The sequence below is a fragment of the Gambusia affinis genome, linkage group LG22, assembly GCF_019740435.1.
Source record: "Gambusia affinis linkage group LG22, SWU_Gaff_1.0, whole genome shotgun sequence".
Taxonomy (NCBI): domain Eukaryota; kingdom Metazoa; phylum Chordata; class Actinopteri; order Cyprinodontiformes; family Poeciliidae; genus Gambusia; species Gambusia affinis.
In genome coordinates this window covers 12,269,552-12,283,029 of record NC_057889.1, presented here as the reverse complement: position 1 = coordinate 12,283,029, position 13,478 = coordinate 12,269,552, and the positions used below count along the sequence as shown (strand labels likewise).

The 13,478-nt window shown below is 36.3% G+C and overlaps 1 protein-coding gene across 1 annotated transcript; it reads left to right on the top strand.

The window, feature by feature from the left end:
• Positions 1-2,704: 2,704 nt before the first annotated feature.
• blk (BLK proto-oncogene, Src family tyrosine kinase) lies at positions 2,705-11,855 on the top strand. Its single transcript, XM_044106921.1, has 14 exons — positions 2,705-2,822; positions 3,830-3,909; positions 4,060-4,156; positions 4,269-4,299; positions 4,653-4,746; positions 4,843-4,941; positions 6,099-6,202; positions 6,316-6,465; positions 6,865-7,017; positions 7,115-7,294; positions 9,376-9,452; positions 10,158-10,308; positions 10,866-10,997; positions 11,163-11,855. The coding sequence occupies exons 3-14, from the start codon at positions 4,061-4,063 to the stop codon at positions 11,363-11,365; spliced, it is 1,470 nt and encodes a 489-aa protein (XP_043962856.1). The 5' UTR covers positions 2,705-2,822; positions 3,830-3,909; position 4,060; the 3' UTR covers positions 11,366-11,855.
• The last annotated feature ends 1,623 nt before the right edge of the window (positions 11,856-13,478 follow it).

Here is a 13,478-nt window from a genome sequence, read left to right as displayed (position 1 = left end):
TAATTTGACTACATTAACATCTGCACACTCCCGCCCTCCGCCCTCCCCCCGGCTCCCCTGTATACAGAGGTAAAAGTAAAACACAATAAAAATCCCTAAAGGTTAACACTCATAGAATCATCTTTCTGTATGAGGTCACAGTAAAGGTTGGTTATGAATAGAAACTGAATGATTTCAGGAAGGACTTGTTGAAAGGAGATGAAAAAGGCAATGGCCTTCAGGAGGGTCTTAGATTATAACACGAGTGTTTACACCCCCTGGTGTCAAAACTGAGCAACAACAGCAACTACTAACAAATACAATAATTGACCTGTTCATCCCTCGCATAACAAATTATGGTTGAGGAAAAAAGGTAGCCTTTTAAAATTAATCTTTTAAAATTCACACAACTGTCTTTCAGGGTAGGAGGGATACATATTCTGTTCTCATTAGGTCTTCAAAATAGATAAATTCAACATCAGATGAACAGAATTGGACATCTGTTTTACACCTCATTTACCAAAATCTAAGCTTAACCCTATCACCGTCTTATTGCTCAAGTTATTTAGATGGTCAGCAGAATGCAACTTATTGTGAAATCAGATTGCATTAAGTATTTTTTAAGCAAATATCTGAATATTCAGCCTTGCTAACTCAGTTGACGTTAACAAAAGAAATTAAGATAATTAACCTCAGAAGTTACCTAACTATTAAATGAAGTTCATCTGATTGTACATTACACTCAGTATAAATCCTGGAAAATGTAAAAATTTGTCAGAGAACCTAAGCAAAGAAGAAACATCATGAAGACCAATGAAAGAAGCAGACAGGTCAAGATTAAGTTGTGGAGGAATGTAAAGAATGGTTAGATTATACAGCAATATCTCAGAGAGTCCTGTTAAATTAATGGTGAGTTAAACTTCAGCCCACCAAGATACGATTGTCCATTAAATCTGGACTGGACCGCCGTAATCATCCTTCATCATAGTAGCATAGAGGCGTGTGGCAAATCTGGAGGAGATGCACCAGTGATGCTGGAGAATCTGCTGACAAGACTATTTTTATGAACTCCTAAAATCTGGTCAATATGAAAGGATGGCGAGAAGAAAGCCATAATTAAAAGAAAGTCAAATGAAGTCCTATCCGCAGTTTGCGACGAGCCATGCAGGGTAAGGAGGTGCTCTGGACTTTTTGGTCTCTACACAAAACCAAGTATGGAGGAAAACAAACACTGCACATCTGTCTCTCTGAACATCACGAAAATACGATGGTGGTTGTATCATGGTGTGAGAATTTATTTCTTGAGCAGGCACAAGAAGGAAGAATGATTATCAACCAGAGATGCTATGCTTTGGATCTCAAGAAGTTAACATTTTAGAAAGGTCCAACTGAATATCAAACCTTAATCTATTTGAGAATCTGTGGCAAGACTATTATTTGGTCTTCATTGACTTTCCATCCATTGTGACTGTTTTGCAAAACAGAATAAGCAAATGTTTCAGTCTCTTGATACCGTTAAAGATGTGCACCTGCAAAAGGTGTTTCTGCAATATGCTAAATCAGTAGGGACTGAATAGTAATGTGTGCCACACTTTTCAGATTGTTCTATTTGATTTTTTTTATTTATTTGAAAACGATTTGTTTATTTACTACAGTTTATCGCAGAAAGTCCTGTTTATATAAAGCCAGAAGCTGTAAACAGAACAAAACACAGAAACACCAAACCACCAATTTAGTCCTGGAATGGAGGTGTGATGATCAAGAATGTGTTTCTAGAGACCTGGGTGTGTTGCGATCACAAATACCTCATCTGTACACCATAGTATCCTCAAAAATGTTTACAGCATGGCCAAATATCAATAATGAAGCAGGACAGCAATCACAAACACACTCACTCAATCATATCAGAGAGGCTGAAATAGAGTTTCCAGGAAGTTGCATAAAATTGGAAGCTTTTCTTCACAATGATATGAGAGGTTTCTGAAGACCATTACATTAAAACTGCTAAAGTGTTTTTTATAATTATTATATTTTTTTTTTGCACTAAATGTTTTCTGTTCAGGATTATGTTCCTCAATTACCAAAAAGTGAAAGAGGATTCATTGATGTAGTGCGTATTTTTATAATTGCTACCGTCAGTGATGCTAAGTCTTTATTTCAATGATTCATTACTATTAATAGTGATTAAAAAAAAACCTTCGTCCCTATTTTCTCCCCAAACAAATAAACAGTGGTAGCGCGTAAACGTGAACGGTTCTTTCAGCAGTATGAGATCTGCTGTAGAGATAAAAAAATAAAAAAAACGCAGACCACTAGAGGAACTGAAAAATGTGTCATGGAAACCTTACAGCTTGTTTTAGTCACCACACCTAAAGTTAAGATCAACTAGCTGTACGGTATCTTTTTTTTTTTTTCCACAACAGATATAACATTTAGATGCAAGGACATTAAGATGATTTGGAGTAAAACTTGATATGCTTTGATGAATAAAAGTTTGTGAATGATGTAACTGAGGATGGATACTGTTGTATTAATGTAGAGGCCAAAAGGGTAATAGATGTTTATAAGAAGTAGGGAGATAATTACAAGCCAACCTATGCCATTGCCTTTTTCCAGTAAACTCTGCACTACGAACCATCAGGGAGGTCTGATCCTTCTGTATAAGAGAGAGAGAGGAAGAGAGAGAGAGAGAGAGAGAGAATCACTGAGAGAGAAAGAGAGAGAGAGACTTTCTAAACTAGGGTGAGTAAGCGGGTGAGAGTGACACACTGACAAGTATTCTGTTTTCACTGAGGAAACTCAAGACATTTTGCAGCTGAGTTACTTCTGAGGACAAACTGAAGGTAAATACTTCCCGTGTTATTATTTTCCTAAATTAAAAAGACATGTATATCATCTATTAGCATTACTGTTGCAGATTTATTATAAAGAAGCGGAACACATGCGTTTGTGTTAATAATTACAAGAGATGACGCAACAAAATGTTTTTCTCAGGAATCAGAAATTGATAGAGATGGCCACATTATCTAATTATGGCAAGTAATATACAGCAAACCTTTGAAAGGAAAATATATAGTTGAAGGTAAAATATTTGTATTAATGTTTGTATAAATGTTATACACAGTTGATGTAGTTCTTCCTATTAATTAGTGGTTTGACTCTAAAACTTAAGGAATCTGTGTGCTGGTATCAGCAACAAAATTTAAGAAAAATATCTTTTTTGTCTAAGAACAAATTCAAAGTTACAATTTTTAAGGTAACGTTCATCAAAGATTTTATGATACAGCGGAGGCAGTAATGTTTAATGTTTAATGTTAATTGTCTACTGGGCACAAGTGTGGCTATTTATGCTCAGTTGTATTTTAAGCTATAAAATTTTACTTCCGCGGCAAAGAGAAAATCTTCTCAGAAGACAAGCTAAAAAGTTCTACATGCAATTTAGTGGAAATGAAACAATAGTTTGTTTGAATTTTTCAATTTTCGATGGTTTGAACATGACAATAGCATACACTATAACTTTAATGTGTTGAACACTCTGAAAAACGAGTGGAACAAAATATGACCTTAGTGTAGATAAGGAGAGTTAAGTGTGGATTTCTGAATCACCTGAATCATCGATTCTTTGCAATATAACTCGTCTCTATTTTTTCCGCAAACATGACAGATGTATATTGATAAAGTGTTACTTAGGAAAGATGCAGAAGTGTTGTCAACTTCCTCTTTCCAGAACTGTTTGGTTCCATTGCAAGACCATTTGCTGAGAAATTAAACCAAAGATAGTTGGTACAAAAAGAAAAAAAAAAAAAAAAAAAAAACGGCAGCGGCTTCGAATGATTTCTTCGTTTTTCAGACTGGGCATGAGGTCAAAGACGTGGGCCTGCAGTGGGAGGAGTGGAGACTGAAAATCAGAAAGCTCATCAGCTTAATCAGGTAAAGCAAAAGACGTTTCATTAAGTTTCGTTTTTCTTTTTTTCTTTGGAAGCTGCTGTTACAGTACTAAGCAGTTATTGATGCATGTAATCTGTGCACGTTGTTGGAGGCATACAGCTCATCTCATGAACTTTTTCTTTATATTCACAGGATGGGCTGCACATGCAGTGGCCAGAAAGACGTAAAAGATGAGAAGTCCTTTTACAAAGTAAAGAACCCCCAGACAGCTCACTCATCAAACCGCACAGTAAGTAAAATACTTAAGTGATCAATTTTGATCTGGTCAGTACACCATCGATACTTCTAATAACTGCATACATAAATATTGATGACAAAAACATATTTTTTCTCTGTTTTAGGAACACAAAGCAAACACCTATTCATCTAACGGTAACCACTACAGTTTTCCCTAGCAACTAACTTTCTGCATTTACGCGGTCAACAAAACATTAGCGTGTGTAGGACGAAGCTACTCTGTGTGATTAGAATCGCAGCTTAATTTCCTTCGTTCTCTTCTGGGATTAAGATAAGCAGGGCTGCATGCAAAAGAAAGTAGTTTTAGCGACACGGCAGAATTCAAAGAGGGTGTGTATTACATGAGAAAAAGAAACAGACTCATATGACACTTAAAAAAATGCATTGATTAATAATATAGAGCAGTGTCAAAAAGCGGGTGGTGAAATTAAACACAGATTGACGGAGCGTGACGAGAAAGAAACAATTATCGCTCTTTGTTTTTTCAGGTGAAATCGTGTTTATAGCACTGCATGACTTCAAAGCGACCAATGACAGCGACCTTTCTTTCAAGAAAGGAGACAAGCTCAAAGTTCTACAAGAGTAAGTGTCGTCCCCGTCTCGAAATTCACAAAGTCTGCTGCTCCTCATTTCCCCCAGTTAAACCAAAATGATATGAGTGGTATATTGTATTTGTAGGAATGGAGAATGGTGGCTGGCTAAATCGCTTCTCACTGATCAAGAGGGCTTCATCCCATCTAATTATGTAGCCAGATCAGATACGCTGGAGGTGGAGAAGTATGGAAAAACATTCTAATCTAGACTAGAAAATAGCACTCTGCGACAGTATTGGCAGTCCTGGTAAATATGTGTAGAAGACATGAATTAAATTTATCTTTTAATACAGTTGCATAACAAGAGTGACTAGAAATGCTATGAAATATTTATTTTTAGTCAAAATTACTGGAAGCACAATTATTAACACTCACAAATAGATATAGAGTAAACATAGCTAAGGCACATTGTAATTTTTTTTACTTTACTTTTTAAGTTTATTGAAGTGTCTAGAAATCTTCCATTAGTCAATGACTTCCTGCTTCTTTGGGCTATAAACGTGATGTGATGTAGACATCTATTTCTATTCAAAGTCTCTGACGACAAGAGAATGACATGAGATACACCATCAAACCAAGGCATATGTGTTAACCTTCATATTGTTAGGACAGAAATTAACCACACCATTGAGATTTAGTCATTTTTAATCAACCAAGAAGTCAGTCTATGTTAAGAAAGGAGGAAGGTGTTTCAATGTATTAACTCAAAAAAATATAGATTAAAATTACAGACATCTATGTGTTTTTACTTTCAATATTTTTTTTATCTTATTTAAAAAAAATCATGTCAGTTTATATATATATAAATAAATGTATATATATACACAGATATATTCTCAGTACTCAATGGAATACTTTTACTGCTGTTGTAATAATCAATAGCAGTAGTTTTCACAGGCTTCCCCAGATATTTTGATAATTTATTCTTTTCTTGAGCTCCAGGACTTTGAAAGACGCTCTTGACATCACCTTAAAATCACCGATTCAAACAGTTTGCTGTTGAAAACTGGAAGCGTTAAGTTCACCATATAACTAAATCTGCTAGGCCAATTGGGCTTAACTGCAAATCTAAAAACACCCATATTTAAAGTGAGAGCAACACTTGTTTAACACAACTGCAACTGTGACTAACAAGTCTGGAAAAATTCCCAAGTGGCATCTCAGGTTTTAACAGTAGTAATTTATTTTCATGCTTTTCTACATGTTTTATCAGGAGTGCCGATAATAGTGGATGGTGCTACGGTAGTTTATAGCAGTCATATTTTGAAGTGCAATTGCTACTGTTGTGATATTGCATTTCTGAAATGAACGTACAAAAATGCCAACTGTGTTGTGTCGTAGATGGTTTTTCAAAGATGTGAGTCGAAGAGAGACGGAACGATTGCTTCTGGCTCCTGGAAATAAACCAGGCTCCTTTCTTGTTCGCGAGAGTGAGACCTGTAAAGGTAAGAGCTTGCAAATTTAAATACTAGTGCTAATAAAACAACATACAATCATTGGCTTTAAACAGTTATTGATTTAACAAAGAAAGCTGATTCCTCTCGGTTCTTGCTGTCAGGGTCGTACTCGCTGTCGGTAAGAGACAATGATCAAGAACAAGGAGATGTGGTAAAACACTACAAGATTCGCTGTCTGGACAAAGGTGGTTACTATATCTCCCCCTCCAACACCTTCCCATCCTTACAAGAGCTGGTCAAGTACTACACCCGTAAGTTTACAACACAAGTACACGCAAAGTTTTCTTTTTCGCCACAATTTCAAAGTTATGTCACATAAAAATGGACTCCTCTATGGTCTTCAGAATTTACTAATCACAATGGCTGTGTCGTTTTCACTGCTATAAATTTTAACATCGGTATTTGAATTTGAATGAAATGAGGAAACTAGACCCTCAACATGCATTTTGCATTTCCTGTGAGTGTATTTAGATAGGCCTACCTCCCCTGTGACTAAACCACAAGATAGAACTGGTAGATGCCTGCCAAAGCACAGCTGCTCCTGATAAAAGGCGCTTGTGCAAGCAAGCATACCTTTGCTTTAGCTGTCACGGATGCAAACAAAAACATTTTCTCAGTAGTTTTCATACATTCATCATGCTTATATGCAGGGACTGCAGACGGGTTGTGTCTTCGACTGTATGCTCCTTGTAAACAAAAGGCCCCTCAGCAGCCGTGGGCTCAGGATGAGTGGGAGATTCCAAGAGAGACGCTGAAAATGGTGAAGAAACTCGGTGCTGGGCAGTTTGGAGAAGTTTGGATGGGTGAGAAAAAAAAACAAACTACCTTTCACACTTAAAGGGGTCTCATAAGCTCGAAAAGGGGAGTGAATTAATTAATCTCCATGAACCTCCTTGGTAGGCTACTACAAGAACACCCAGAAGGTTGCTATCAAAACGCTGAAAGAAGGAACGATGGAGCCTGAGGCCTTTCTTCAGGAAGCTAACCTCATGAAACAGCTGCAGCATGACAGACTTGTACGACTCCATGCTGTCGTCACCAAGGAGCCTATTCTCATTGTGACCGAGTTCATGGTGAACGGTAAGCAATATAAAGAGGCTTGCAGATGAATACATTATAAATCACAGTTCTAATACAGTTGTATGTGCAGACGTACTGAGATGATTTCTCCTATCAAAATGGGTGTGCATCAGAAAGAGAGTATGATGAGCAGCAGCCTTAATACGCGTCTGTAAAAAGACATAAATTACTTGTAATAATTTATTATTGATCTTAAATGGTAAATGAGGTTGTCTGGACTTTAACGAATCCAGACAACCCCAAAGCGCTTCACACTACACTCAGTCATGCACGCATTCATGCACACATTCACGAGCTGACGGTGGCAAGCTACTGGATAGTAGCCACAGCTGACTTGGGGCAGACAGACGCGAAAGCGAGGCTGCCATGCACAGGCGCCACCCGGCCCTCTGACCACCAGCAGGAGGTGGTCACAAAAACTGAGAAAAACCTATTAGAGATTTGAACTGGCAACCCATCGGTTAAAGACAAACTGCTACCCCTGTCACCATCCTCGCCCCAAAGAGACCAAGAAAATATAGGTCTAGATCATTTATTGTGTACAAAAGAATTAACTACATCACTTATTGGTGGAGGATGCCTCCACCAGTGTTACATTATCCTTCTAATGGGGGAATTATGCAACTTGAGGAGCATCAAAAACTACTATTAACAATGACCCTGACTATTTTTGTGCAAAATCACTCAAAAGTAGAAAAAGCAAATATAGTGTAGATTTTTATTTTTTTTAATCTAACATGCTGTAGCTTGTTAGAGTTACAGTATATGAAACAACCTCTTTGTAAGAATACATACAATTTCGAAAGGATTTTAAAAGAAGGGGATGAAAAGTAAATAGATATAGAAACCAAAATGCAGTAGTACTCTAAAAAAAAATACATTGTGGATTTGAGTGCATTATTCAAAAACAAATTGCTTTATTTAGTTTTAAAACACATATTGAAGATTTTAAAATTAAAAAATGTCTGAAAAATTAAAGCTTCCCGCAAAATACTCTTTCAAGCCATTTTCTTTTTTTTTTTTTTTTTTTTTTTTTTTCAGTTTGCATTAACACACTTTGTTTGAGTTTCTTTTCCTTCTTTTTTTTAAATCTGAATATTTATTTAGAGTGTGGTTAGCTATGGCAGACATGGTAAACATTGCTTGTAAATTGGTTTGCATATACTGTTAGTAAGTTTCTATGAGTAGAAACACTGTTGGTCGTCACAAAAAACAACGCTCAAAGTTCAACCGAAAATACTGTGTGGCACAGCAGCATAACCTGTGGCACATTCTCTATTAGTAGATAGAAGGTTAATCTACAAGAGGAAAGGTTCTGTTTGCCAACTATTTTATGGTGCTGCATTCAGGTTTACGGCAGTGTTGTCCAAAAATTTAAAAAAGCCAATTTTGGAACTGCAATCAGACATGACACAATAGGATTTGTTTCTTGGTCGTTAAATTACAACTACAAGAATAATATTCAGATTATTCCAATGTTCTCTTCCATAATAAATAAATTCTACAGTAAGAATGTAGAAAATTGCTACTTTCTTTTATTGATAATCAGCTGATTAGATGAAAGAGCTGTAAGTTTCATTTAATCAGGATTATTTTGGGAGAAAAGCATAAATTTGCGTCTTTTCTCAATGTTATTTGATATTTAAAGGAAAATGGAACAAGCTTGTTACATTTGTACTAAAATACTAACGTAGATTTAAAATCTGCAGCTTCATTTGAAGTCATGCAGAGTGGTAATACACACTTTTCTAATTGAATATTAGAAAAGAACGGATGCTGACAAACAGTTTGAATTTTCATTTAATGGATTTTGAAGATATTTATGCCACGTTGACAAAAAGTTAATTTTGTTAAATAGCATGAATTTTTGCTTGTTAGAATGTTGATGATTAACTCAGAGCCTCAGGATCTTGAATTCGTGTACGGTATCTCACTAACGCGTAGTACATTGCATCGCACTCTAGTGTCTCACATCATGTAAAAGATTATAAATGAACATTTCTACAAAATGGTGATTGGGTGACATTTTAATCTGCTGAGGTTTTTTTCTGATAGTATCATGTCCCTTTTCTCTCTTACAGGCTGCCTTCTTGACTTTCTAAAAACCGATGAAGGAAAAAATATCAAGATGAACAAATTGATCGATATGTCAGCGCAGGTGGGAACCCGCTTTAATTACAGGATCTCAAAGTTTTATCCTATAAATATGGATAACATATGAGCGGTTCTGTCATTGCTACTCTAACTGCTGTAGTTTTTGTCTGTAACTACATGTCATTAATATTTAGGTGTTTGATTTCTGCAGTCGCCATCCAACTAAAAAATATTAGGTTTTATTTTTACCTGAAAGCCTATTTATACTCTCACTGTTCTGCAATAAAGCTTTGAACATTTTTAAAACTATAGTATTATCTTTGACACCAGTTATGATGTGAACACACATGGAAACTGTCAGCAGTGGCTGTGTGGTTTCTGTGGCGGGGCTTTCGCTCAACTGGCTTGAAAGCATTGCACTACGTCAAATATTAACATCCGGACAGGAAGTTATTTTTCCATCTACATTAACCCCTCCTCTCCCCCGTCAACCCCACACAAAAGTATTTTTCCCCCAAACTTTCAACTTCCTTATAGTTATCACATCCTATTACACCCTCTTACTACTGACAGCCCAACTGTTGAACCCAGAACACATCCTACAAATGTTGCCAAGAGAGAACAAACATACACAGTGTACAAAACTGCTGTCCATTCATCCGGGTGGCTGTAAATAAATATTTGTGATGTGTCTAGTCATATATTACACACATACATTTGCATTAGAGCACAAAACTCCAATGACACTTCTCTGTCTCCTTTATGACAGATAGCGGAGGGGATGGCATACATTGAAAAGAAGAACTATATTCACCGTGACCTTCGCGCAGCTAACATACTGGTCAGTGAGACGCTCCACTGCAAGATAGCTGACTTTGGCCTTGCCAGGATCATTGAGTCTGAATACACAGCACACGAAGGTAAAGTATGAAAAAGTAGAAACTGATCATAACTGCATCTTTATGTATTGTACAATCAAATTAAATATGCTGCACAGTTTTGTATGTGGTTAAATGAGGAATTTTACAACTTTTAAATTAGTATATTTTTTAGACTTATTTTATGTGCTGTGCAAAGGTCTTGGTCCCGTTCTCATTTCTTTATACTGTGCTTCAAAGGAAAAATACTTAGAATCCTCTAACCAACTTAGTTTCCTAAAAAGGTTTCAGAAAGAACCCACATATCAATTAAACAAGTTATAGCTCAACTTCAACATTTCTCAGATTACTGCTACGGGCTAATTTGAAACAATACATCAGTAAATACGCACTTGCATGACAACTATGAACTAAAAATAATTCTCACTCTGACGAGATGTGACGTTAGTATTACACATTTCTGCTTGCTAGAAAATGGTTTTGTGGAAACGTTGTTTCTGTGCTGACTGGGTGAATCTTAAAATAAGAATAAAGTGTTACAGGATCTTTCGAGCTACTTGTAAGCAACATGTTTATCATTTTCATTTTTTAATATTCAGGTGCAAAATTCCCCATTAAATGGACAGCTCCAGAGGCTATCAACTATGGCACGTTTAGCATCAAATCAGACGTCTGGTCCTTTGGGATCCTACTGACAGAAATGGTCACATATGGAAGAATACCATACCCCGGTAAAAACCTTAAGAAACAACTATTTTTGACGTTTAGAAACCATAAAGTTTTGAGATCTTGATAATTTCCCTTGACTATGTATGCTACGACATATTTTAAAATATACATATAAACAATTGCAAAATAATTTTGAGCTAAATTTGGCTTTTCTTGGCTCCAACCAGGAATGACTAATCCAGAGGTGATCAGGAACCTGGACAAGTTTTACAGGATGCCACGGCCAGAAGGCTGCCCTGAGGAACTTTATGAGATCATGACGGTGTGCTGGAAACAAAAGCCTGAGGAACGGCCCACTTTTGATTTTTTACAGAGCACTCTCAATGATTTCTTTATTGCCACAGAGGGACAATATGAGATGCATCCATAGGTGGCAAAAAAAAAAAAAAGAAAAGGAGAAGCACCTGTATCCACCTAGCATCTCCACTGTGACTCTTACAAAAGATTTATATAAAATAATTCCTCTCAGTGAATGTCAAAGTTATTTTTGGCTTTGACTATCTACAACGGAAGCAAGCGTCAGAAACATATCAAAGTCAAGAACTTCAACACGGTTTCGTTTCGTTGACTTTGTTTCAGTTATAGATGCCTCTTGTTCTTGATTGAAGCATTGGAATGTGAGTAGGTATCACTAGTGACGATATATATATGACTGTATATAATATGATTAATAAGGGACTGGAAATACAACGGGGTCATGCACATGATGAACAGCTTTTATGCCTGGGGAACGCAACGGAGGTGAAGCTGGAGGTGAAACATTTGCATGGTACTGAAAGCAACAACCTGAGATTACATGCACGATACTTTGCACATTTTTCTTCTTTTATTTGTATTTGAAAATAAAAAGGCTTAGAAAAGAGACATTGATGCTTTTTACATAATTGTCGGCATTTATATAATTGTAAGCCGATAGATCTGCATTCAATGCGGATCATCTTCATCACATAACCTTTGAAGACTCAGAATGCAACGGTTTCTTTGTGATATCTTAAATAGTGATTGCAAAGGCTTTCTCTTCAATCTACATTCAAAATATTTCAAAAGGAGAACTTTCAAAGGATTTTTTCAGCATTTAAGAGAACAAGTTGTGTTTCTATGCTCAGGATCCCACGCTTAGATAAAATCAATTTTAAAAAGGTTTGCATCATCTCATATACCATTTCTTTGAATTTAGTTTTATTATTGCTGATGGTAAGTGTCAGATAAAGGCAACACTAAATGATTGTGCAACTGACTTCATCTACTTTCTGAATGCTAAAAGCTGGTAAAGCTCAATCCGCAGGAAGCCTTCAAAACTAACAAATTACACTAAATTGCTGTAGTTTGGATCCTTTTAGCTAAAAAACCCTTGGGGCTACTGACAGGATCTCAAAGATATGAGAATGGAATAGCCAAGGCAGCTAGGGGTTAAACCCTGCCATTTCCTGAATGGACAGGAAACAGGAAGTGTGAGTCAGCATTCCTCAAATGCCACATAGAGAAAAGGGCCTCAGTTACCAAATTGGGTGACATCTTGACATTTTGTGTCCACTAAACTTTGGTTGGTAATACTGACAAAACCAAAACCAAACAAAAACAAGGAACAATAACTACTCACTTCTTTTGCTTTACAAAATGAACATTTCACAATTATAACATTCTATTAACTACATTTATTATTATTATTATTACTACTACTATTATTATTATTGTTATTTGACTTTGCTGGACACTGACAAAAAAACAAAACAAATGTAAAGTAATAAGGAACAGTAAAATTCCAAAGTATAAAAAAGGAAGTTACAAAATTTGCAGGAATTATGTTATCCTGCAGGGGTCAGTGTCATACAACGTTAAATAATGTCTCCATGTCTGAGAGTAACCTGCAAAACAGATGAGACTTTTAGAGTAAATGAGGTAATTTGGACATATTAAATCGTCATACCTTTAGAAATGGGCTTCACTGGGTTAAATTTGAATGAATTCAGGAAGCCTGTCTTTTTCTGAATGTGATAGTTTTTTTGATTAAGTGAACTGTATTGTTAATGGATTTAAATGCTTTTATCTGACCACAATTAAAATCAACAGGTTTCAAGATGGGTACTGTTGTTAACTCTACACAAATAAAACTCAATGGAGCTTAACTGAACTGAACACAAACTATGAGTTTAGAGAATATTAATATTTAGTAGTTGCAACTTTCAATAAGAAGATCCTGGATTTATCCTGCCCGTGGAGTTGCACGTTCTCTTTGAGTGTGCAAAGGTTCATTTCCTTGGTACTCTGGTTTCCTGCTAATGTCTGAGAGGTTAATTGGAGGTACAAAATGAGATGTATGAGAGTAGGTGGATGTTTGTTTGTCTCCTGTAATGGAATATTAACATCGGGGTCAAACGCTGACTGATGGTGATCCATTCTTGTCTCATTACTGCAAGGAGTCGATCATAATTGCTCATCTGGTTATCCATCTGGCTTCATGAAAATTGATCACATGCGGTCAA

Coding starts and splice junctions, on each gene's coding strand:
- blk (XM_044106921.1), top strand. CDS start 4,061: ATGGGCTGCACATGCAGTGGCCAGAAAGACGTAAAAGATGAGAAGTCC. Junction 7,295..9,375: donor GACCGAGTTCATGGTGAACG/GTAAGCAATATA, acceptor TCTCTCTTACAG/GCTGCCTTCTTGACTTTCTA. Junction 9,453..10,157: donor TGATCGATATGTCAGCGCAG/GTGGGAACCCGC, acceptor CCTTTATGACAG/ATAGCGGAGGGGATGGCATA.